This window comes from Hylaeus anthracinus, unplaced genomic scaffold (genome assembly GCF_026225885.1).
Source record: "Hylaeus anthracinus isolate JK02 unplaced genomic scaffold, UHH_iyHylAnth1.0_haploid 11994, whole genome shotgun sequence".
Taxonomy (NCBI): domain Eukaryota; kingdom Metazoa; phylum Arthropoda; class Insecta; order Hymenoptera; family Colletidae; genus Hylaeus; species Hylaeus anthracinus.
In genome coordinates, this window is record NW_026534341.1 from 1,094,296 (window position 1) to 1,119,565 (window position 25,270).

Sequence of the window (25,270 nt, forward strand, 5' to 3'; positions counted from 1 at the left end):
CGATGCAAAAGCGTAGAACGCGGAGCTGCATTCCTGCGAGGTGAAGGGGCCACTGGCGAGGAGCCCGGCGAACAGCCGGCCCTGCAGGGCCCCGATGCATTCGAGAACACGTCGGTCCTATGGCATGCGGTCGACCGGGGTCATGGGAAGTTAACTAACAATAAGTATACAGCTTCGGCCACTTCAGAAGTGAACTTGGAAAACCGACGCGCGATGCCTGAGCTTAATTGGGTTGCGCGCCGGTCGCGCTCTCTCCATTTTCTACGACAATCGATTTTGCGAGGTACGTCGATGATCCTCGATGATCCTCGATGATCCTCGATGATCCTCGATGACGTCCGAGCCTCCAACCGGTTTTGTTTGCCGGGAATATGCAGTCGACGCGAACAAGCGTCGCTTCCGATGGCCCGTGTCCGTTAACCCCTGCGAACCTCAGCGAAATCGACTTTCGCAAAACTTGACGATGCAACTCGAGAGCCCACGCTTTGATTGCTCGAAATGAAAATACCGCGTGGCGAAGGGATCGACGCGAGACCCATCCGCGCCAAACGTTAGTTTTTATTTTTCTCGTTACAGTTTCGCCTAACCGTGCATCGAATTTTTAATGTTTCAGGAAACTGGGTTTGGATCTGGTACCTCGTCAGGGTGCCCACATGGTGGACCCGGATACCATGTCTGTCGTTGAACTTTATCACGTGGTAATTACGCATAGACGGAAATATCGATAGCCGTTCGATGCAATTGCATCGAGGCGATACGTACGCGGAACGGTGCTTTACGCCGATACGAACGCCGAGTCTGCGATCGCGGAAATAAAGGAGAATACAGCGGTCGAGTGGTGGCAAGGTTCGATAGATATGTCGAATAAAAGGACAGAGGGGAAAGCAGAAAGACAGCGATATAGTTTGCCGCGCGCGTATCGCTGAAGCTCGTTGAAATTCTAACCGGAGAGCTGACCGTTTCGAGTGCTCCGCAAGAATTGAATATGAAGTCGAGATCGAATCGTTGCACGTGCTGTTGCGTCGTACACGAACCGGCCACCGCCGGACATTGTATTCCATTTTATAGACGGAGTGAAATTGTTGAAATGGCTATCGATATTTCGCTCGCTATAGTCGAAACGATATTAGCGGGACTATTTGTAAATAGCGTAAAGGTAGAGGGTAATCGCGGTAACTGGGCCAGGTTGTAGCTCCAAGTTAAAAGAGGAGAATTTGGTAGGAAGGGGCAGAACTAGAGATGATCGGTAGCACTTGGCGTCGCGTCGGTGACGAGATGCGCGTTCGATCGGTTTCAGCACGTGCAGAGCGCGGAAAACTCGCAGGGGGCGTCGGCGAGGGGAACCCTCAGACGAAAGGAGCACAAAAAGGTCCTGACGCATCACCTCCACTTCTGCATGAGGGACTTTGGTCATTCCATCGGCGAGCACGCCGAGATCTATTTCTCCCTGTACAACGCCAAGAGTTCTCAATACCTGAGCGAACGTTTCCTGGTACGGATCTCGAAGGAGGGCTTTTCCAGCTTCGTGGAGAAGATCCACAGCAACTGCACGGTCTTTACCGATCTCGGTAACGCGGACCTTGGCAGGGATCTTTACATGGTCGCGCACGTGATGCGTTGCGGGAGAATGCTGTACTCCGATTCCAGCAAAAACAAATCAGGAACCGCCACGTACAGACGGCCCCACGGCGTCGCCGTTCTCTCCCTCGCCGAAGCCACGCAGGATCATACCGAGGAAATAGAGAACACGCTCAAGGTAACACCGCCGCAGGAAATTCGAAAACCGATTCTTCCGGTTTCGGGGTTGTAAATGCTTTTCGACTGGTCAACGTGCTCCGGATTCTATTCCGAAAGGAACGGAAGACGTGCGAAGCTGTTTGCCGTTGGAAAAATGGGAAAAATTGTTCGCCGTCCGCGTAACAACGTGAACCAACTTTAACGCTTCAGGTATATCAAGGAGAAGAGAAGGACTTTCACCAGCTGCACGAGCAGATCATTCGCAACAACAAGTGCTCCCCGCTTCCGGGGCAACCGAATTACGGCATAGAGGTGTCTCTGCGCGTTCTTCACGGCGAATTGTCTCAGGTGAGGGAGGAGAATCCGTTGCTCTTCAACAACATCTGTCTGACGAAGAAACTCGGCTTCTCCGACGTGATCATGCCGGGCGACGTACGGAACGACTTGTACCTGAATTTGGAGCGCGGAGAGTTCGAGCGGGGTGGAAAGTCGACCGGGAAAAATATCGAGGTATCGTGGATGAATCGTAAAATCGCGCGAAATCTACTTTGGTCGTGTCGTAACTAAAACGTGTGCCGAACGTTAGGTAACGATATTGGTGTTGGACGCCGACGGGCAGCCTTTGGAAGACTGCTTGTTCGGAGCCGCTGGAATGGAGGGCAGCTCCGAGTACCAAAGTTTAGTCATTTACCATCACAACAGTCCTGCCTGGGCCGAAACCGTTCGCTTGGCGATACCCATCGACAACTTTTACGGGAGCCACGTTCGTTTCGAGTTTCGACACTGCTCCAGTAAGACGATTCTAAAATTCTGTTAATCGATATCAAGTAGAGCCAAGTCGCACCTAACGACAACGGTTTTATGTTTGATCTTAGCGCGCGAGAAAAACGACAAGAAGCTGTTCTCCTTCGCGTTCGTGCGCCTCATGGAACCCGGAGGAGCCACGCTTCAGGATGGCCTTCACGAGTTGTACATTTACAAGTGCGAGGACCGATCCAAGTTGGATTCGTTGAGTTACCTATCTCTGCCAAGTAGCGCGCGGGAACCAAACGTGACAGGTATAAAGGGTTAGGTAGTCCGCGTACAACACCGTCGCGACGATCCAAAAATACCGAATCTTTTTAACGTCCGTCTTTTTCTCGCGCGTATTCTCAGGTTCTCCAGCGTTCTCCAGATCCCCGAAGGAGACCGTGATGGTGCACACGTTGCTTTGCAGCACGAAATTGACGCAAAACGTCGATTTGCTGAGCCTGCTTCAGTGGAAAGCCCATCCCGAACGTATCTCGGAGGCTCTGGGTCGCGTGTTGCGGCTCGACGGCGAGGAGTTGGTAAAGTTCTTGCAGGACATCTTGGACGCGCTCTTCTCGATGTTTCACACGGAGGACGGGAACTCCACGGCCCACTCGGGCCTGGTCTTTCAAGTGTTGGTCTCCATCTTCAGCCTCCTCGAGGACTCCAAGTTCGAGCACTTCAAGCCGGTGATGGACGCTTACATTTCCGGCCACTTCGCCGCGGCGTTGGTATACAAGGGTCTCCTGAGCAGCGTTCAACATTGCGCGGATTGGGCTAGCGCCGCGGAGAAGCAGGAACCCATCATCAAGTGCTTCCGTTCTCTCGAGTACATTTTCAAGTTCATCATCCAAAGTCGACTCCTGTTCGCGAGAGCGACGGCCGGCCAGTACGAGGACAGCTTCAAACGAGACATCTATCGCGTGTTCGCGGCGTTCAACACGATGCTGAGCAACCCGTTCGAGACGGTGCTTCATTCACAGATCGCTCTGCTCCACTCGATCTCGGCGGTTTTCGAGCAGCTGGTCGCCGTATTGCCGGTGCTGGAGGTGGCCAAGCTGACCTGCACGATGCTCGACATGGTGCCGCGAGAGCCGCCGTTGCAGCTCACGCAGGCCAAACTGACGGCCATCAAGAATCTGACCACGTCCTCGTTGTTCCGCGACGACGACGAGAGTCGAAACTTGCTTCTGGTCACCATGTGTAGACACCTGAGGATTCACTTGGTCAGACGGGAGGAACTGCGCACCTGCACCGATATCCTCGGGGAGATACTCAGCTTTCTGCACAAGAGGGGACGCGACGCGAACAAAGTGAACAACTGCATTCACCACGACGTGGAGACTTTGTGCCTGTCGATCCTCGACGTTTTGATACAGACCATTCTGATCGTGATAAACACGAGCGGCACCGTTTTGGGCTGTCTGGTAGCTTGCCTGATCGGGCTGCTTCAGCTTCTCGACGAATATCACTACGTCAGACTTTGGGAAGAGTTGACGCACGCCGGTGAACGAAAGCCCCTCAAGGACTTTCTTCTGCGAGTGTTTCTGGTCCTTCGCGACCTCGTCAGGCAAGAGGTGTTCCCTCCCGATTGGCTGGTGATCAGAATGCAGGCAAACAACGTGATCCTCGAGTCTTTGCAAGAGCTCGCTCAACCTCTGGCTTTTCGTTTTCTGCACGGCAGCTTCGACTCGCAGCTCTGGTCGACGTATTTCAATTTGGCCGTGGCATATCTCACCCAGCCATCCCTCCAGCTCGAGCAGTTCTCCGAGGTGAAGCGCGAAAAGATCGTCGAAAAGTACGGGGACATGAGGGTACTGATGGGCTTTCAAATACTCTCGATGTGGTCCCATTTGGGCGATCGTAAGCTGGAATTCATTCCTGGAATGGTGGGACCGTTCTTAGAGGTCACTCTGGTCCCTGAAAGCGAGCTGAGGAAAGCTACTCTGCACATCTTTTTCGACATGATGGAGTGCGAGCAACGGGCTCGAGGCAGCTTCAGGTCCGTCGAGTCGGAATTGATCGACAAACTGGACATCTTGATCAGCGAGAACAAAGGCGACGACGAGTACAGGCGGTTGTTCAACACTATGTAAGTTTCGACGTTCGTTTCCAATGTTTGCCAACGTTTCGAACCAAGACTGGTCGTCGCGTCGAACGCCGCGCGATTATATTAAAAAATGTTTCGATTTCGAATTTCACGCTGCTTTAGGGAACACCTCAGCGCCGTGTAAGTCCACCAGCTATCGCTTTCGAACCATCGAAATCGTTGTTAGCGAAACATTTCTAACGTGTAGCGATTTATTTTTATCCGCAGACTATTGGACAGAGTCCAGTCCGAGGATCCCGCATGGAAAGACAGCGGAACGGCGTTCATCACTTCGATCACGCGGCTACTGGAGAGACTTTTGGACTACAGAAGCGTGATTCAAGGCGACGAAAATCGCGACAAGCGTATGTCGTGTACCGTTAATTTATTGGTAAGCGCGAATCCAAGTGTATCGGAGCAAAACATTGTCGCAGCTGTGCCACGCACCCACGTCGGCGTCGCGTCGATACTCGAACGTGTTAATCGCGTTAGTCGAATCACTGATTGTCTAAAGAACAACGCATATACGATTTCGAAGTATCGTAGCTCGGCAGTTGTCGTCTCGATGTCATCCGGAGATCTCGATTATAATCCGTATAGTTTCGCGACCGAAATGGGATTGTCTTTGCTTCTTTTACAGAATTTCTACAAAAATGAGTTCAACCGAAAGGAGATGTACCTGCGATACATATACAAACTTCACGATCTGCACCTGGCGGCCGAGAACTACACAGAGGCAGGATTCACGATGAAACTGTACGCCGATCAACTTGGCTGGAGTTCCGCGACCCTGCCCCCCGATCACTCGCATCCCCAGCAACCAGAGTGGCAGAGAAAGGAGCTCCTCTATCACAAGATCATTCACTATTTGGACCGAGGCAAGTGTTGGGAGAAGGGCATACCCTTGTGCAAGGAATTGGCGGTGCTGTACGAAACGAAATTGTACGATTACGCGAAACTGAGTCACGTTTTAAAGCTGCAAGCCAAGTTCCTGGACAACATACTCACGCAGCTTCGACCGGAACCGGAGTATTTCCGTGTCGGTTTCTACGGTCTTAGTTTTCCACTTTTCGTTAGGGTAAGAACTATTCGCGTTGGCCAATGTTCGAAAAAAAAAAAAGCAGAGCGTAATTCTATCTTGATCTCGACGTTTCAGAATAAACTATTCATCTATCGCGGTTTAGAGTACGAGCGAATAGGGGCATTCACGCAACGACTACAGACTGAATTTCCAAGCGCACAGATATTAATGAAGAATTCCCCGCCCGACGAAACCATCCTCGCATCCGAGGGACAATGTAATATCACCGACGCTCATTTTTCTCTTCTATCGTTCGGAGGTTCGTTCTCTAGAATCGTAATCTTTCAGATATACAAATTTGCAACGTGAAACCGATACCCGAGGAGAGCAGTCTGGCATGTCGGGGTGCAGAAGTCCCGGAGAGGATCGTTGCGTTCTATTTAGTGAACGACGTCCGAAAGTTTATCTTCGACAGGCCGCTTCACAGGGGCCCGGTCGATCGCGAGAACGAGTTCAAGTCTCTCTGGATCGAGAGGACCGCGCTGACTACCGAGGCCAAGCTACCCGGTATATTGAGGTGGTTCGAGGTGATCGAGAAGAGATCCGAGTTACTGGCACCTGTACAGTACGCCTGCGAAACGATGCAGAGCGTGGAGAGAGAACTGAGGAGACTAGTCGCGCAATACACTGCCGAACCTCATCGAAATATTAATCCTTTCAGCATGAGACTTCAGGGAATCATCGACGCGAACGTGATGGGCGGCATCACCAAATATCAAGAAGCCTTTCTTACTCCTGAATTCGCTAGACAGAATCCCGACATGGTGCCGCACGTGAACCGACTGAAAGCTTTGATTCTCGATCAGATGAGCGTTTTGGAAGCTGGCCTCACTTTACATGGGCAGATCGCTCCACCGGGAGTACAGCCATTACACAAAAGACTGAACGAAAGATTTACGCAGTTGAAGCAAGGTCTCGGGCCGTTGGCTAGGCAACGCACGCTTCTTCAGGACAGCATCGTCAAGTAATTATTCGCCGCGTATACCTTCTTTCCTTTTCTTTCCTTTTTGTACGCGTTCTGTTTTGCTTCGCTTTGTTCAGCTCACCGCTGCCTCCGTTACCCGTAAACGAGAAGCAACGACCGGCTACGTTGGATACCGTTGGCTCCAGATCCTCTCACGCGGACGACGGTCTGCTGGAAGACGAAGGGTTCTACACAAAAGTGGACGGCTGCCCGCCACCTATTCCGCAACGAGAAGTGCGGCCACGTTCGGTGGGTTACGGCACCACCCCGCCTAGACCCACGCATCAGAGAACCCTGAGTAAACCGCTCAGTCCGAAGTTGCCGTTGAGACACTCTTTGCCGACACCGACAGACGGCGTCGAACAGACGGGCTTGAGGACTTCTTGGAGCGAGCCTGGTCCCGAACAAGCCCCGCCGCTGCCGCCTAGAGGTTGCAGTAAGTTTCGCGTCTGCGCAAAGTAAATGTCCTTGGAACGTACGAGACACGGTAATATTTACCAAGGATCCGTCGCGATAGTCTCGCGTACAATGCTATTAACCGTGACGGGAAACTCGTTAAACGTACAGGGTGATTATAGAAAGTGGGACAACGGATTTGTTTTTACGTTTTCTTTCTTGCGTTTCAGCGCCCGACAAGAGAGATTCGAATACGAACGCCGGTGTCGTTCCACCCGCGCCGCCGAAGCGTTTAGCGTACAAGCGTAACACCGAATGGACCACCGACGACGACGTGGAGGGACAGAACGAACCGAACGATCTCCGCGACAGCGGCATATCGACGGCTAGTCTGTTGGACTTTCAATCGCACTTGACCAACTTGAACAACCTTGGTTACGAGGATTTCGAGCCACGAACGAGATGCAACGATATCATGAACATTTCACCACCATCCGTGATGAACGCGCTAAACGTTTCCACGGGGAATTTTGTAAGCGGCTCGTTTCAGGTCTCGCAATCTCTGCCCGGTCAAGAGGTAACCTCGTTGTCGACCAAGTATCTTGTACGCGTTACGATTCGTTCGCGCGTCTCATCTGGCTCGATTTTCAGGTTAGTCCACCGCCGATTCCACCCAAGGCGCACCAAGACACGCCGTCGGCCCCGTCGACTTTGGAGAGGGCCTCCAGTCGCGTGCAATCGCACGGCCACAGCGAGAACTACTCGGTGCCGAAACTTCAAACGCTGTCCGTAGCGTCTGACACAGAAAGCACCGTGTAGCAACGATAAATCTCCTAGTCCTATAGCGCGGTTAATTTACAATGTGCGCGTGCCATAATCAGCAGATCCGATCGTAGAATCGTCCTTAGTTTAGCGAAGCGGCTTCAGGAGTTCTCGCGTGGTTAATGTTAACTCTATCGAATCCGATTGGATTTGTACGGAAAGATCTCTGACATTTGCACATCATTCGTATACGTTATTATATACGTAAGAGAATCCTGTAATAATCCAAATGAAAAAGTCTTGAAAATGCGTAACTCGACATGGATCACCCACCTGTGTGTTGTAACGTACCTTGGTAGAAAAACAGTATATCGAAACGCCGAGAAATAACTCTCGGGTTCGAATAACTCGACGAAATGTCGTTTTTTAAAGGTAACCTGTACCGAAAAGACGTGTCGAATATATATTACGCGCTACGTGTTGCATTTGCGTGAATGGTTCTATAGTTTAACGCTTCGGATCTTTTTTATTCGACGTAGTTGAACTAGAACCGACTAGTAGTACTCTTGGCGTTGACACGATAGTACACTGACTTTACGTTAAAGACGACGATCTTCCGAACATTAACCTAACTATATATATTTTGTAATTTATTTATATTTTCGATGAGAATAAAGGTAATTTTTATCAACGAGACCTGTGGACTGCACCGATCTTAAGCAGCAGTAAACGGAAAAAATTACCAATGTCGCGACAGCCGTATGGAAGGATATATATAAATTATGTATTTTGTCACATTCTTTTCATATAAATATATACAAAACTATGAAAATTGCGTCGTACAGTTGTACGGTTCTTCCATGGCATGTATAAAAATGTTGTAAAGTTTCTTTAAAAAAATGTCATAACCTAAAGGTAAGATGGAAGTGGAATGTATACATTGCACGATACTATGTCAAGAAATGATGATATAACGAAGAAAAAGAGAGAGAGCGAGATATTAATCACACGAACGATGGAATGAACTAGAGATCATCTGTGGTCTTCCGAGATTTCGCGCTGTTAATCGCAATCGCGGATCGCGATAACGAACGAAGATATCGGAAGAATCGCTTCCGAGCCCGAAGCTAAACATCACACGAAACAAAATATCGACAAACATACGCATGTATATAGAGATACGATCAGGCACTCGCGCAAACATACTAATCGATATGGCTAACTTCGTAAGTACAGTCATGGCCGCTCTTAAAATATACCTCGGAGCAATAATGACTCCAAGAAATATATATATATATATATATACGTAATCATTTGAGTTTTAAGCTAATAGTACGTTATATTACTTTGTACGGTGTTTGTTTGTCGCACGGAGCTCGTCACACTGACGTTTCCGCGTTAGTATCCTTCCTGAAACAACACGAATTAGGAGAAATTAGCAACCGTGCGTCAAGGGTTACGGTTTCGATCGATCGATAATGTTCGTATGGAACAGTTTGCGAGCTAAAACGTGATCGATACCAGCAATCCTCCGAACGCTTACCTCTTCGCTATTTGTTGTCATTTTCCAGGGTAAGCGTGAATTATAGAGAAGACGATGTTAGTCGAATTGTATCTCTACTATTCGGTTTGAAAATCGAGGACTAGGTCAAAACAGTATTTGCAAGACGATTAATCGATCAAACGTTAAAGAAATAGTTTTACTTTTTACGAACAAAGACGATACGCGACACTTACTCGGTCTCCGTAATCGTTTGCTCGTATTGCTGCTGCTGCTGCTGTTGCCTGAGGGCGGCCAATTCGTTGCTATGTTGTAAATCGTGGGTCAACGAGCTGGACAATATTCGACCGCTCATCGGTAGAATATACTCTGGCGAGTCTTCCAACACGGTCGGTGTGATTTTACCTCGTTTTAGGCTACCGTACCTCTCCGAGCCGCTGAGATTGTCGTGCTGCGACCCGTGCAAGCTCTGTCCGCGTTTCAAGCTTCCATACCTCTCGGAACCGCTCAGGTTTTCGTGATTCGAGTTCTGCGAGTGATGACTCATGCTGGACGCGAGAATACGGGAAGACATGGGTAGGATGTACGGCGTAGGCGAGACGGTGTGATCCTCTTCGGCCGTGTACGGAAACAGATACTTTTCGCCTAGATGATGAAGCTTCTCCTCGCCTTCGGAATAATTTTCATCCGCTTGACTTTTTCGGGGCGAGTTCATTTCGGGGTAAGGCAGTGGATTCGGACTGGAAGTCTTGTTCGAGGCCATTTCGTTATCGGACATCGTACCACCCGACCATTGGCTTCCGCGGACGTCCATTACTACAAATAAAACATTTTTCACTCTTTTATCGATCGCACGGAAATGATCAGCTTTCCAAGTTTTCGCGAAGGCGAAAGCACTCACCGTTCGATGACAGGTACGCTTCCGGTAGCTGGGAACTCCATCTAGGCGCGTAGATAGGTTTAATATTTGGGAAGAGTTCCGTGTTTGAGCAAAGTATGTTCAAGTGTTCGGCTGGATTGGTGTGAATGTTAGGCAAGTAGCTGTGCGGAACGGGTTGTTGCGTCGAGACGCCCATGTTTCTATGCGACCTGGACGCGACGTCTTCTTCGTCCGAGCTGTGGGAGCTCGCGAGGTCTAAGCTCCTTCCGCCGCCTTCCGCTTGAGACCCGTCCGAATCGGATTCGGAATCTCTGCGTTGATTTCGCGGTTCCGTTGCTTCTATAGGTAATTATACCCGATCAAAAAATCATCGAGTAACACGATATCGCTGCCCCTCACCCTCCATTCACCCAAAAGACTCGAAAAAAATACCTTGTCTGGAGTGTAAGGTCGATCGATGACTTCTAGACGACATATAAGGATCTCTGTCGCTGTTATAATTACTCGTGGACGTTGACGTATGCCTTAAATGAGTATCGCTACGATACGGACTGGACCCAGTTTTATTTGTACTTCGAGAAGTTGTACTACTCGTCGAAACCCCTACGTGAACCCTTCGACACACCGATTCCGCTCCGCTATACGTCGAGGAATAGGCCAACGCAGACCGCTGCAACACGATTCGCAGTTTTAACGTTTCAACTTATTCGTTCCACTTTTCGTAGAATCGTTCAACGTACCGAGTGGCCGTTTACATTCTGACTGCTGCTGCCATTTCCCATGCTTCCTTCCAACAAAGGCGTCTTCTTTCCGATGCATCTTAACAAACTCAAGTATAAATTTCTACGTACTCTGCCATTGACGAAGCAATAACCGATCAAACTGAACGCCGCGTGAACGACAACCGCTATGCTGAGCAAGTACGACAAAGTTGGAGAGTTCTCGGACGCGTTGAGAACCGTTAGAGTCCAAGTGGACCCAAGCAAAGGCAACGACGCTACGGACAACCAGAGCAGCGTCCTTAAATTTCCGAAGCCCAGAATGTGTTCCTTTAGCGTGAACGCCGCCCGTACGGACATTACGAGAATACAAAAGTTTACGAACACCGCCAGGCAGACTGGTCCTATCAGCGACCAAATCACAGTTTCATAGATCGATAACCAGCAACTGAAACATATAGGAGAGTTAAGACCGAGACGTTTCGATTCGTTACGCGATTACAAGCTTTTCAACGGTTTGCATACAAATAGAAGTTTCCGTATTGGTCAGCTCTAACGCCGATCGTCAGTCCAACGATAATAGCTGGAGCAGCGTATCCCATCGTATAATAAAATCTCATCTGTCCATGGTTCACGTCCCTCAGTTCGGTGAGCATTCGATAGAGGTGAATGGAATCTACCAGAGTCCACGAGAACGTGCTCAACCAGGCGTAATGTAAACCGATCGCCGTCAATTTGCACGGAAATTCGTTCGAGACTAGAGGACTTCTGGCTTTTAGCGCGATGAGATAGAGCACCTCGGCGAAGAAGACGCACATTACCAAATTTTTGTGAATACTGTTGGAGTTGGTGCCACCGCCGCGTATCAAGGACAAAATGAGCAAAGCGGACAGCAACAAAGGCAAAGCGAGCATAAACGCGCTGTAACTGGTCACGTCTTCCAAAAGGGACGGCTCCGGGACGTACTCTAGGTCGAGGACGTCCGTTAATATCGCGAAAGTGGACAACTGTAAGCAAGAACAGTTTACAACCGTGCCATAGGACAACGAATCGTCCTCGACTTCGGTGGTGCAACCCATTCGACTCCATTCGCCGACCCTGAAAACGTACAAAATTTAACAATAGATTGATTCAACCGGACGACGCAAGAAACAAAAGTCTCACCCTCTAGCCGTGCTCCAATGCACGCACTGCGGATTTATTCTAGTCTTCAGATCGTCTTTCTCGCTGAGCCAAAGACTAATTTGAACCGGTGACTGTAGAGGAATTCCAGTCAGCGATTCGTGACCGTTTTCGCAAGGTACCAAAACGGATACGGTCACAACTGGCGATCCCACAGCTACTTCGACGCCCCATCTTACCGTCACCGAATCGTCGAATCTAAGCAAGATTAATTTCAATTCTCGTTACTTTCGAATCACTCGAAATTTTCATCTAGACAAGAATCTCGTCGGCTACTTACCTCCGAGGTAACAGGGCACCCAACTGTTTGTATTGCACGTAACTCAGCACAGCCTTCCGATTGACCAAACTTTTCTTAACGTTTAATTCCCCTTGCGCCAAAGGTTTGATGCCCAACACGCTCAGGGGTACGCGTATCTTCGAATACGGATCGAATCTGCTCGGATCCGGCATATAATTATTGTACTTGGGAAAGGCGATCGACGGCCCGAAATGCGTGGGTGCCGATAGAAACGCCGACGTATCGGGTATAACGACTCTTTGATCCGCTTCGCCCGGTCTAGACGTGGAAGCCGTTGGATCTTCCTTGTATTCGTCCATCTCGTAACCGAATAAACTCTCCGAAGTCACCACGTCCAAACCTAACACTACAAAATAAATAATTCGGATAAATACTTTGAAGATTCTTTGCTCGAAACTGTCCATCGGATCGTTTGTTCTCGCTTACCAACGTTAACGTCGACCACCTCGAACGGATCGGTAAAGGTATCGTGTTGAGACGCGGTCAGAATCTTCAAGTAATTCGCCATGGCGTCCAGAACCTTGTCGGGAGTATCGCCGGTGAGGGTCTCGATTCTCGACCATTTGTCCGCGTATTTGGCCATCGAAACGCTGCCAGCGATCCCAACCAAATGGGAGACGTAGTCCTTGTCCTGACTGTGAGTCAAGTTCAACCCGACCAAGCTCTCCTCGTACTTCAACAACGCGACCAGCAAAGACTCCGCGATCAGCAAGTCGGCGCCGTACATTTCTTTGGTCAGATTCACCGCCCTGTGGACGTCCTTCGCTATCTTCACCGCCACGTACGTGTTGAGCGTCAAATCTTTCGTCTCCAACGCCGCCAGTTGATGCCTCTGCTCGATGAAAGCTTCCGAGGTGCAATTGAAGAGATCGGGCTCCTGCCATCCGCCTAGCTTGTCGTCGCAGGATCTGGACGTCTTTCCCTCGGCCGTTTCGGGACAATCCTCTACGGCGGTCATTCCAAATTTGGTACGGGGCCACCAGAGGCCCATCGCGTAGGACCTGGGACAGCCGTCGTACACCACCTCGCAGCCGCGAAGAGTAACTTCCGCGTAAGGATTCGGACACGCCGTGCAAGATCTACCGATCACTCCGACTCGACACCTGCACTGGCCCGTCTCGGTGTCGCACTTCGGACCGAAGCTTCCGGTTGCGTAACACTCGCAAGGGATGCACTCCTTTCTACCGGAAGGCTGATAATGATTCTCTTTGCAGTAACATTCGCCGGTCGTCTTGTTGCAGGCAGGATCGTAGCCTTTGGTCTCGTCGCAGTGGCAAGGCCCGCAAACAGGCGACCCCCACCAGGTCGCGGGACAAGGTTGATCCGCCTTGATCTCGCAGTAGTCGCCGGAGTACTCCGGAGACTCGCAACGGCAGCTGTATCCCCTGCGAGAACCGATGTCCTCGATACAGGTGCCCGTGTCGTTGCAGGGATTCAACGAGCAAACGCGCTCGCAATCGCGGCCTACTCGTCCGGGCGCGCAAACGCACTCGCTCGCCTTCCATTTGGCCACGCATATCGAGGCTTCGGGGCAGTCGACGTCGCACTCGTCTTCGGAGCTGCACCCGGTCCCGACACCGACGTTCTCCTGGACGGTCGGTCGCAGCAGCATGGTCTGATTGGTGCCGATACGGATGTCCTGCAGACACCCGTCGAAGAACGGTAGCTCGGTGTTGGTGAACTGCTCCGGTCTGCCGACTAGAATTCTGCCCACGTAAAGGCCTTGCAATTTTGCCGGCAACGGTGACGACAGAGGTCTGTTGCGATAATCGACGTCCAACGAGACCTGCCCGCTCTGCCAGACGATCTCTACCCGGTGCCACTCGCCGTCCGCTACGTTGTTCCAAGTCCGAACGATGTCCGAACCATCCAGCAGACCGATCAGCTTCCCCTCTCGAATCTCGAACACCGCGGAGCTGTTCTGTCCTATCTGCACGCTCATCACGAACGCTCGATTGGCTCGCGTTCTTAAGCTAAGGGCCGTCAGCCAGGGCAGCTGGATGGGCCTCAGAAGGGGATTGAAACTCAGCATTCCGTCGCCGTGAAAGCTCCAGGGTTTTCCCACTTGGTCGGCGCAGGTAGGTCCCGCGTAGTTCTCCTCGCAATCGCAAACAAATCCCGACCACACTTCTCTGCATCGACCGTTGTTTTTGCACGGGTTGGACGCGCAGAACGAGCTCTTCTCGGGGCAGCCGGAATTGGTACCGTTGTCGGCCACGAACGAATTCAAGTCCACGAACACGTGATCGACGAACAACTCGGCGATACAGCCAACGAAATCTTTGTTCCTGATCTGAAAACTGGAGGGTATAGCGGGCAGACCGCCGACTTGCAGAGGTCCCGTTAGATCCAAAAATCGATGGCACGTCTCGGTGACGATGTCGCATCGTTCCTCGAGCACCTGTTCGCTTCTGCCGGCGCAGGACCACCGCTTGCCGAGTCTATCGCCGTGCTCCAACGCCAGAGCGACGTCGCAATCGTCCAACGAAATCGTCACGGTTCTGTTTATGTAAGAAACTTGCACCTCGTGCCACTGGCCGTCGGAGACCCCGCCGGGTACGCTGGCGCTGGCTCGAGTCACCTCGTCGCCGAGGGAAAAGCTGAATTGCACTCGCGACTCGATTATTTCCAAGGCCACAAAGTCGTGCTTCTCGTTGTACCGACCGTTGTAGAGGAGAAGACCGTTGGCCGCTTCGGTTGCGAACCGAAGCCTTAGATGCAACCTGTGCCGCTGTCTCAAGGAGGCGAAAGTGAGGAAAGTCGCGGGCCCGAAGCTTCGAGATTTCAGTTCGCAGAGCGGTGTCACGCTTTCCAGAGTCGTGACGGGGCATCCTTCGCAAGTGAAACCGCCCGTGGTCTTGACGGTGCACTGGGAACCTCCTTTGCATAGCCCGGGTTTGCAAGAGTCTCGATCCAAAGAGATCTCGCAATTGTCTCCGGCGTAGTCGGGGTTGCACGCGCAGGCGTATCCGCCTTCCCTACGATAACAGGTGCCACCGTGCATGCAAGGATTCGAGTAACACAAGTTTACCTCCGTGTCGCACAAATACGACTCCTTGCTGCCGGTGAAGCCTTTCGCGCACCTACAAGCGAACGTCGTCACCGGATATATCGGTCTGAAGAGCACGGTGTCGCTGCTGGCGAATCCAGAGGCGTTGCCAAATTTTAGCACGGTCAGACATTCCTCGAAGTTCAAGCAAGGCTCTCTGACGCAGAGGTTGTCGTCGAACGGCAGCACCGTGACCGTCGCGAGCCTCGCTAGTATACCTCTGTTCAAGTACACGCGCTCCTGCAGAAATTGCGGACTGTAGAACTCGTCCGTGACTCCTGGCTCGACTCTGCGCGCGGAGAAACTCACGTTCAAGATCTTCCCGTGAACGTTCGCGTCCTCCTGTATGCTGAAGAGAAATATGTTCTCTCTCGGGCACGGGATGATCGCCGCCAGACCATCCAGAAAGTATCCCAACAGAGGACTGAGGAAAGCTTCGGCGGTCATGTCGTCCAGTCTGACGGTGATCGAGTTGAGAAGCATTTTGTCGGTGATTAGTCGCACGGAGAGAGTCATGGTGGCCTTGATCTCGTTGATGCCGTCCGTGACGGACACCTCCATGGTCGCGACGCGGGGCACGTTCGTGTTTAGTTGCGGCGACAGACGGATCTCTCCCGTGGTTCTGTTCAGGTCGATTAAATTCGCGTTGTTCCCGGCAAGGATGGTGTAAGTCAGCTTGTCGGTGACGTCCGCGTCGACGGCAGGTATCTTGCCGATGGCCGTAGCGGGGAAAAAGTCTTTGAAGTTGTTGAAAATGATCTGAAAATCTTTGAGCACCGGCGCGTTGTCGTTGACGTCTGTCACCAGTATCTGAACCAGAGCGTCCGATCGCAACGGAGGCGAAGCCGCGCGCACCACTAACTCGAACTTTTTCTTCGGCGATTCGTAGTCCAATTCCTCGAGAGTGATCAGTTCCGCTCGATCCGCGCCCGGCCTGACATTCAGAGCGAAACTATTCGAGTCCTCGCCTCCTATCACCGAGTACTGCACGACGGCGTTCGGTCCCTCGTCCGGATCGTGGGCGTAAATTTCACCGACGGTCGAGCCGATCGGTGAATTCTCGGCTATATAGAGAACGATTTTATCGTTTTCGAAAGCTGGCGGCGAATCGTTCACATCCTCTATCTTCACGATTACAGGCACCACGGAAGAGAGAGAAGGAGAGCCCCTGTCCATGGCTACCGCTTTTAGAGAATACCTCGCCACGGATTCTCTGTCGAGCGGCTTCGCCGTTCGAACGATTCCCGTGGTCGAGTCTACGGCGAACGCGGCGTCGCCGTCGTCTTCCAATGCGTATCTTACCCTGCCATTCAGATCCGTATCCGCGTCGGTAGCGGATACTCTCAGGACGCTGGTGCCGACGAGCACGTCTTCCGGAATGGAACCCTGATACTGTGGCGCCTCGAAGGTCGGAGAGTTGTCGTTTACGTCCGTGACGGATATCTCTACGTCCGTCGTGTCCGAGAGAGGTGGGATCCCTCCGTCCCTCGCGGTAACCGTTAACAAATACGCGGGAACAAGTTCGCGATCCAACGTCCGAGTGGTCGTTATCGCGCCTGTTTGCGGATTGATGGTGAACTCGGACGCTGCCGGGTCCCCTCCGTCGGTGTCCAAGCTGTAAGTGACTTGAGCGTTCTTTCCGACGTCGGAATCGGTTGCACTGACGACCAGAACCGTGGTGCCGACCGGGGCGTCCTCGAACACCGAGACAGAGTAAGGGGCGTTCTCGAAAACGGGTGAAAAGTTGTTCGCGTCCGAGATGTTTACGTAAACAAGAGCCGTGTCGGTTCTACCTCCGCTGTCGGAGGCTGTCACGGTCAGCACGAATCTCTTTTCCTGTTTGTAATCGAGCGGCTGAGCCACCGTTATCAGACCCCGTCCGTTTTGAGACGCGATAGAAAAACGGCCTCTGGTGTTACCCGCTGTGATCTCGTAATGAATTCTGGCGTCCTCGTCGGGATCGGTCGCTGTTACGGACGTGACCGGAGTACCCGGTGGATCGTCCTCCGAGACCACGGCTTCGTAGTTTTTCGGATCGAAGTATGGATCGTTGTCGTTGACGTCGGTAACCGTGAGTATCACGGTGGCGCTGGCAGACTTTGGCGCCTCGCCTGAATCTGCTGCTATCACGGTGAACTGGTACCTGAAACCAACCAACCGACCAATGATCAATTCTAACCCCTTCCAAAAACTTACGTTGGACGAATAAAGCAGTTCTCGCTCGACTTACCTGGAGCACTGTTCGCGATCGAGCTGCTTGGTCGTGTAGATCCATCCGGTCTCGGTGTTGACCGTTATAGGGAAATTCTCCGTGGAAGCTCCGGAAAAGTCTCGCGCCCCGATGGTGTACTTGATTTGAGCGTTGGCGCCCTCGTCGGCGTCGTACGCTTGTATCCTCAACATCGAGTATCCGACGGGTACGTTCTCCGACACGGACTCTTGAAAGTGGCTGGTATAGAAACGCGGCGCGTTGTCGTTGACATCCTTCACGTGTACCAACAACTGAGTGGTGTTCGATCTCGCGGGCGAGCCGCCGTCTTGTGCGCGTATCACTATCTTGTAGCTCCTGGTGGATTCGTAGTCGAGAGACTTGACGAGGGCCACGTCCCCGCTCATCGAGTCTATGGAAAAGGTGTTTTGAGTGTTTCCGCCGATGATCGCGTAACGTACCGCGGCGTTGTTTCCCGCGTCGGCATCGGTGGCCCGTATTCGAGCCACCACGGGATTCGCTGTGTAGTCCAAGTCCTCGGGTATCCATACAGAATAGGTGCGCTCGGTGAATTGAGGATAATTGTCGTTGTCGTCCAGAACGCGTACCATCAGGGTGGCGTTCGCGCTCTTCCGCGCCGACGGAGGCGTCGCCTGATCGGATACGCTCAACAAGACCGTGTAGATCTCGGTCTTTTCTCTGTCGAACGGAGTACGGGTGGTGACGACTCCCGACCTAGGGTCGATACGAAAGGTCAAAGCGTCCTCGGCGTTCGCGACGCCGTTTCCGGTGCTCGTGGCCAGGATCGAGTACTCGACTTCGGCGTTCCTTCCGGTGTCCTTGTCCGAAGCTTTCACCGTGACCACGGTCGAGCCGACGGGCACACCTTCTCTGACGGAGGCGTCGTACTCTGGCCACTCGAAACTGGGCGCGTGATCGTTAGCGTCCAAAACGTTCACCTGAAGAGTGGTGGTGCCCGTACGCGGGGGGAACGAGTCGTCCACGGCCAGCACGCGGAAGTAATGCACGTCGACGCTCTCCCTGTCCAACCTGGCGCGCGTCGTCACCCTACCGGTAACAGGATCGAGAACCAGCAACTCCTGGGACCGAGCGTCCAGGAGAGAACTCATAGAATAGCGGACCGTCCCACCCTCGGGGTCTCTCGCGCGCACGGAGGTCACGTACACCCCGGGATCCTTCTCTTCCTCGACCGCTCCGACGTACAGCGGTTGTTCAAAGTACGGGGACTGATTCTTCAGCTCTCTTCTGACGCGTCTCCCCAGATCCGTGTCGTCCAATTGCCGATGGTGAAACACGATCTTCAAACGATGTTCGGCGTCGGTCAATCGCGACTCCATCCCGCATCTGAGGTTCATCGACACGGAAATCTTCCAGATAGGATCCACCAGACACTGTTCCGTCGCCGAGACCAAATCGCCTGCCGCGCCCTCGATCAAGAACCTCGGATCGGCCACACCGCCCCATCTGGTCTCGCATTCCTTTAGTGCCGTCTGCGGAAGGAAATCGCGTAACGCCGCCACCAGCTGCGACGTACGAAGACAGACTTCCGTGAACCTGTTGGCGAAGACAACGAGGTCACGGCATCACGCGAATCTTACGATATTATCCCGTAATCGTCGCCGACTACCGTTACTCTACTCCAACCTTCTGCCACGAACATCGTGATGAAAATTAAACGAAAAACTAGAAGCAACTTTGAAAATGAACAAAGAGTAACCTTTCGGTGCTGGGCATAGCGTACGAAGCCAGAGTCTCCGCCATCCATCCTCTGGTGGCGGCAAGATCCCGGTTCTCACCGCCGCAGCCGGTTATCAGGATCCTCAGCGGCAGGCTGTAGTAATCGATCGTCGGTCTGCCCAGCCTGGAACTCGTCGAGTCCACGTAGAAGGTGAAAATCCGTGGATATTGAAGTCCGTCGCAGCTCAACGACCGAGCCAAGGTGACGCGGCCGGTGTGAGGGTGAACTTTGAGCAGTTTCCTCGCGAACCAAGCGGTTCGCTCGGTCGACACCTGATACTTGCGACGACCGCCCAGCTGTGGCACCCCTGCCTCGAACACCACGCTCCCCGTTGGTGTGTCGGACGAGAGCACGGCCAGATACGCGTCCGTCAGGATCCAAAAGCCTGCGAGGATAGCGAGAATCCATTTCCATCTCGCCATGACAGTTGACAGCCACCCTCTTACTGAGCGCGGTCCTTCTCGTATTCCTCCTTTACGGACGAGCGTCCCATCGTCCCAGGGTTGCACCGTCCCTTGCTGCTCGCCACCCTCGACCTCAACGCGCCCTCGTCTCGCGTCTCATCTGCGAACCAACGCGATTCGACCATCGGGATTAGCTACGCTTTTACAACGTACGTAAATAAATCGAGTTCCCTCGAAAAAAGTCACGTTTCCCGCGTATACCGACCTACCACGATTTCAACCAACTACGGACTAGTTCCCTTCTCGAGTAAATCGTTTAGAAAACGCGACTGGCTTCCGTCTGTTACCTCGCGCTGAAAATTCTTCGCGAGTGTGAGAATGCGATACCCTGGGCAAAACGTGGGAACAACGATTTCCGTTCGTTTCACCCTCCTTGTTCGTTCGTTGCCTTCCATGGTAAATTCGTTGACCCTGTCTCGTTGGTCGTGCAAGTTGAACCGCGATGAAACTCAAACTTGGTCTCGTACCCGTGGTTGTTTGTATCCGTAAATCGGAGATGCCGATAAACAAGTCAGGCGCGTGGAATACCGAACAGGCATGATTTCGCTGGCTCGTTCACACTTTCGGACGTCGGCGTCGAGACGAACGTTCGAGGGGAAACTTGTTCGATTTCATGGGTGACGTAACGAAAACGCATTGTTTGGAACGCTACGATCGTTTAAAATAAATTTCATTTAACGGGAGAATTACGATTAATTGATTTTCGTTGCAGCGAATTATTACCTCGCGTACGACAGGTAACAGGTCGCGTAGGAACGGTTACTTGAAAAAAAAAACGTCGGCGAATTATTTTCAAGGTACATACTCCGCTCGAACCTGTATACTCTGTACAGGTAGCGGCGCGTAGCTGGCAGGGAAGCAGGTCCGCAATGGCCAAGAGTGGAAACGCGTTTAAGAATACGCGACGTGTAATACGTGGCGCAAAGGATGCGGCCCGCAACGAGTGTCTTCTCGTCCCGTATGTTTTATTGCGTTAGAAATCGCCGGTCGGCCCTCAAGATCGCGGGACTAGTTGACCGCAGTCGGAGCACGATAGCCTCTCTCGTGCCATCGGCACGATCCTCCTTCCCCGGAGGCTAGCCGATCCGGTTTGACCAATCCAAACGGATGGTGCATCGGCACGAACCAATCGAACCAACGGCCGCACCGCGCAACCACCGAGTAGACAACGGCCACGAACCAGCCGGCTACGAGCCTTCGGAACAAAATAACCCAACAAGAAAAGAAACGACCGAAGAGCGTCCAGGGACGCCGATGTTTAAACGCGTAAGGGCGCTTCATCGGCTCTTCTCGACGCATACGACCTTTGCTTCGCATCGGCGCGGCGTCCTACGTACTCCACGATCCACCGAGCTATCTCAATTTCTAAAGCTACACGCGTATCATCGACCTTGTTTTACACAAAAATATACAGTGGAATTCGAGAGCGCCCGAGGTCGGTGCCACGACGCGACTCTCACCGATCCTAGGCACTCTCGTTTTATTATCATTGTATTTTTCTCGATAGCCACCACCGTGCCTGATTCAAGCGAGTAAGTCACGCGGACTGTTGGTTCGATGATCACGACCGGGAACGCTTTCGATCCACGGTCTCGTATAAAGGATCTCTGAGCGTGATCGACAAAAAACGAAATCGTAAACTACCGTGCCAGAGCGTCATGAAAAACATGCGAATCATCGAGACAATCTAGCAGCTCCAGAGTTGCTCGATGAGTCTACAAGTACGCGTAGACTGAAACGGTTGCAAGTTGTAAAGCAAACACGCCATTCCGCGTTATCCATCGTTTCACGCACAGAGATCGAAATAATTGTTGCCAGATCAAAGGGGATATAACCAAGAAGCGAAATACGTTGTACATGTACACGAGCACACGCGCGTGCTAATCGCGATGACTTTTTTTCCACTCCGAATCGCAACATTCGAGAAGAAAATTGCGTACGGAGCGTGAACGCGTCCTTTTCGAACGCATTCTTCCGCTACGGTATGTATTCCGTGTACGGTGCATACGCGCATCTTTATATTCCATCCTCGTTCCCCCGCTCACGCGTTGCCGACTGTGAAATTCCGGTTAACCGTCCAGTGGAAAATGTGCGATATCGATAACATCTTTCAGCCTGGAGATTCTCAGTTAGTCCTGCACGCGTGTATCGTGGTTACGCGAAATTAATTGTCCGCGTTACGAGACAAGTATCCATTTTCTTGGACGTTGAGCATGGAAGAGATACGGTTCGTCCGAACTCGAATCTCGCGTCTTATTACGATTATGCACGCTGCCTGGTTCGCTCGCGAAGGTCGACCGAAATTAAGGAGAAATGATTTTCTCGGAAAGAGAAGCGCCGTGGCGCGGCGACCAGACGTCCCTCGATAGCTCAAAGGTGTTTTCGGTCGATGCTACGCGCAGGTACTCTTCGTTTTCTTTCGAGCGTTGGCTTCGTTCATTCGACCGGCCAACCAACGAGCACGCAAGACGTGCCGCAATACTTCTTAACCTACTACTCGACCGACGTAAGTTACGTACAAGGTTCTCCCGTGTTGTGCGAAGGTTAAAACGATCGTATACAATGTCACGAAAATCAAAAATTTACTTATTTTTATAGCCGACGAGGTCAACGCGGATGCACCGTTTTCGCAATTCACGGATTTCACACTTTCGGTTTTCCCTCTCGTTTACCGTCCTGTCGGGAACGATTCTCTTGGACGAGAATGACTTTGCGATAACCGAGAGACGGTCGGTTTCGGGATGAATGACGACGAATTTCCCTCGAGCTATGCGAACGAAAAGCTATCGGTAGCTTCGTAATTCCACGGTAGTTACAATAACAACCGTTACGCGGTATGTACGGGGAAACTACATTCGCGTAGCGGTGAGCGGTAAAATGAGAAAAAGGAGAGGCGCAGGCCGTCTATCCTCGAATGTAGGTAGTATAGTATGCTTCATTGATTTCTCGAGCACTGCCGGACATCGCTCTTCGAACTATATACAATTCCTCTACTCGAGATTCGCGATACGCTATTCTATATTCGACCGACGAATTCGTCGATGCATTCGAGATTTCGTAAAAACGAGAGTATCGAACGGTAGCTTATCGACAGTTTTTGTCATGTTTGTATCTCTCGCTGCTTAAAGAATCGAAATAAAGACCTGACGATATTCTTACGCGCGTACGACTACGAAGAGAGATGCTGACCGCAGATAAAAGTCCTACGGAAGAACGCTCAATTTTATGGAACCTGTTCCCACCGTGTGGCTCCCTCAAACGGGTTTAGTTAGGTGCATACGTTTCACGCTCGTATGCGTGCAGGGGCGTCTTTAAAGGCCGTAAATTAATGTTCCGTTCTTACGACTGTGTCGGGGAATCCGAAAATTCCCAAGTATCTTAATTAAACCGCTGCGATACCCCGGGATGACAGTATCGATACGCCGTTCATTTCTTAATTCCAACAACGACGCGACGCTCAACCATCATCAATGGAACTAACGTCGTGTCTCGATAGTTCCCTTCGAACGTTCGCATCTTCTCGTATCCGTTTTATTTTTACACGGATAAAGCTAGAAAGCGACGGTCGCGTAGGTCGAGCGTTACGCGTGTAGACGCAAAATCGTTAACATTCGCGGACAGCTCTGTCGCGTCTCGATGTCGCAGTCTTCCCGTGTAACGGCCAAGTCGAGTTGGGTCGACTTTGCTCGAGAACGATACAAGAGGAGAGGGTGAAATAGAAAAGTCATCCTTCTCTCTCTCAGTCTCCCTCGCAATCAGGGGTGAGTGACTCACGTTCCGCAGCTTCGACGCCGACAGTCGTCGGGACGCTTACCCTCCAAATATTGATTCGCCGGCTCGGGTAAAACGAGCCCGCTAACCCCTCGCATCACCGTATCTAAATTTTTCTAACGCGGCATTTCTTGGCTTCTTATTCGCCAGGTCATCGCTTCTTCCGCTTCTCTTACATCGATCGCTTCTTATCAAATTATTTCCTCGTATCAGAGAAACGTAACTGCAAATAACGGATCAAAAGTTGTTTATCTTTGATTAATCATTCAAAATTTTTAATTAAATAAGAACTTCGCTCGGCTCTGTTCTGTACTTTTCGCGAGGGCTTAGCTTGCAACTAGCTAATTGTAAAGTAGTACGTTTCGATTCAAACGGAATGTTCGAAACAACAATTAGAAACAGAAATTACGTTCAATTTGATAAGAAAAAGGCAGGGAAAACGTGTTCGTTAACCCGTCGGAAGACAGACCAGGGAATTGTATGCAAAGTCCGGAAAAGATAAGGGTTACGAGACGCGTTGTCGTTCCAATTATTAAAGCATTTTTCTCGTGGGAAACCACCGGCCGCGCACACCATAGAAAAATCAAGTCGCGGGAACGTACCACGCGAAAAGGTCACTCACCGTCCCACCAAGGTCGCCGCAATTTTGTCACATTGCGAGTCACGCCCAGCCTCGTCGATTAATCCTGTAATCCTTTTCTCGGACTCTACTTCCACGAGCACTCTGAAATTTAGTACGAAAGCAGAAATTCACACACGCGTTAACTCCACGGCGTATATCCCAGAGAAGGTGCACGCACTTCATCTGCCGTCGGCAGCGTCGCGACTACTACGAACCAGGCCATACACGCACGACCAGCCTTACGTGCGAGCAAAGTAGAGGGCGACTACCTGCGACCGTGTATCTCGACATTGACTTGGAGCGACGATCAAACGACCACGATGCCACGATCTCTGCTCCGACCACTGATCTGCGGCTCACACGTTGCTCTCTTCTTACTCCTTAAAGCGACATTTATTTCTCTTTAGGCTTGGAGTAATCGGTTGAAAAAAGTATGTTTCATTTCTTCGATCATCGTTCGAAAATGATCAGAGTACATTTCGAATCTTGACTTGTAACGACGCAACATGGTTTAATTATTTTTTCATTTAGAGTACTCGTTAAAACGAAAACACCAAATAGTTGTTAAGACGAGTAACACGTTACCTTGAACAATATTTCGAACGTTATTTCGAAAGTGGCCAGCTCTAACACGAAGTAGAAATGATTTCTATGTACCGCATACAAAAGTCCACTACGGTGCGATAATTACTATTAATCGAATCGGATTGAATCAGTTTCGATACTTTTTCCGAAGATAAATAGTCACGAAATCGAAATCGAAATAATAAAATATCAAAGTGTTCCTAAGTACCTGCGAAAAAAGATGCTTTTTTCCGAACTATCGACGCCACCATCCGCCGCTAGCAAGTTAACAATCGATGCTATTTGTGTACGAATTATAATGTTTGATATGCGTTACAAATGAAATGCATCACATACGGTGAAAAATTCAGGTAAACCGAGACACGCGATCTACGCTCCTTGCGAGCGTCGAGAACGTCGGCGACTGTTGC

The 25,270-nt window shown here is 51.2% G+C and overlaps 3 protein-coding genes across 5 annotated transcripts in view; 2 read left to right on the plus strand and 1 right to left on the minus strand.

Moving 5' to 3' along the window:
* LOC128888967 (dedicator of cytokinesis protein 3) overlaps nucleotides 1–8,512 on the plus strand; it is a 30,712-nt gene extending 22,200 nt beyond the window's left edge. Inside the window, exons 5-18 of one of the 2 annotated variants that reach the window (XM_054146205.1) lie at nucleotides 614–698; nucleotides 1,298–1,756; nucleotides 1,948–2,247; nucleotides 2,324–2,528; nucleotides 2,613–2,795; nucleotides 2,893–4,618; nucleotides 4,739–4,756; nucleotides 4,844–5,006; nucleotides 5,256–5,693; nucleotides 5,772–5,913; nucleotides 5,985–6,660; nucleotides 6,738–7,096; nucleotides 7,287–7,633; nucleotides 7,708–8,512. In XM_054146205.1, coding sequence (XP_054002180.1) covers nucleotides 614–698; nucleotides 1,298–1,756; nucleotides 1,948–2,247; nucleotides 2,324–2,528; nucleotides 2,613–2,795; nucleotides 2,893–4,618; nucleotides 4,739–4,756; nucleotides 4,844–5,006; nucleotides 5,256–5,693; nucleotides 5,772–5,913; nucleotides 5,985–6,660; nucleotides 6,738–7,096; nucleotides 7,287–7,633; nucleotides 7,708–7,875 — 5,269 coding nt within the window. In that variant the 3' untranslated portion in view covers nucleotides 7,876–8,512. The remainder of the gene's footprint in view (nucleotides 1–613; nucleotides 699–1,297; nucleotides 1,757–1,947; nucleotides 2,248–2,323; nucleotides 2,529–2,612; nucleotides 2,796–2,892; nucleotides 4,619–4,738; nucleotides 4,757–4,843; nucleotides 5,007–5,255; nucleotides 5,694–5,771; nucleotides 5,914–5,984; nucleotides 6,661–6,737; nucleotides 7,097–7,286; nucleotides 7,634–7,707) is intronic. The other variant, XM_054146206.1, reaches the window with a different exon arrangement.
* Nucleotides 8,513–8,804: 292 nt separating this feature from the next.
* On the minus strand, nucleotides 8,805–25,161 carry LOC128888964 (protocadherin-like wing polarity protein stan). The gene is made up of 14 exons (XM_054146197.1): nucleotides 25,069–25,161; nucleotides 24,454–24,655; nucleotides 24,276–24,377; nucleotides 19,398–19,982; nucleotides 17,681–19,234; nucleotides 12,828–17,593; nucleotides 12,381–12,747; nucleotides 12,083–12,298; nucleotides 11,444–12,016; nucleotides 10,940–11,366; nucleotides 10,632–10,869; nucleotides 10,221–10,538; nucleotides 9,556–10,135; nucleotides 8,805–9,228 (listed from the first exon to the last, which is right to left on the minus strand). The coding sequence occupies exons 4-14, from the start codon at nucleotides 19,838–19,840 to the stop codon at nucleotides 9,198–9,200; spliced, it is 9,513 nt and encodes a 3,170-aa protein (XP_054002172.1). The 5' UTR covers nucleotides 19,841–19,982; nucleotides 24,276–24,377; nucleotides 24,454–24,655; nucleotides 25,069–25,161; the 3' UTR covers nucleotides 8,805–9,197.
* LOC128888997 (39S ribosomal protein L47, mitochondrial) overlaps nucleotides 18,369–25,270 on the plus strand; it is a 30,970-nt gene continuing 24,068 nt past the window's right edge. Inside the window, exon 1 of one of the 2 annotated variants that reach the window (XM_054146257.1) lies at nucleotides 18,369–18,379. The gene's annotated coding sequence lies outside the window, so the exon portion shown is untranslated. The remainder of the gene's footprint in view (nucleotides 18,380–25,270) is intronic. The other variant, XM_054146258.1, reaches the window with a different exon arrangement.

Coding starts and splice junctions, on each gene's coding strand:
- LOC128888964 (XM_054146197.1), bottom strand. CDS start 19,840: ATGGCGAGATGGAAATGGATTCTCGCTATCCTCGCAGGCTTTTGGATC. Junction 10,870..10,939: donor AGAATGTAAACGGCCACTCG/GTACGTTGAACG, acceptor ATCGTGTTGCAG/CGGTCTGCGTTGGCCTATTC. Junction 10,539..10,631: donor GACCTTACACTCCAGACAAG/GTATTTTTTTCG, acceptor AATTACCTATAG/AAGCAACGGAACCGCGAAAT.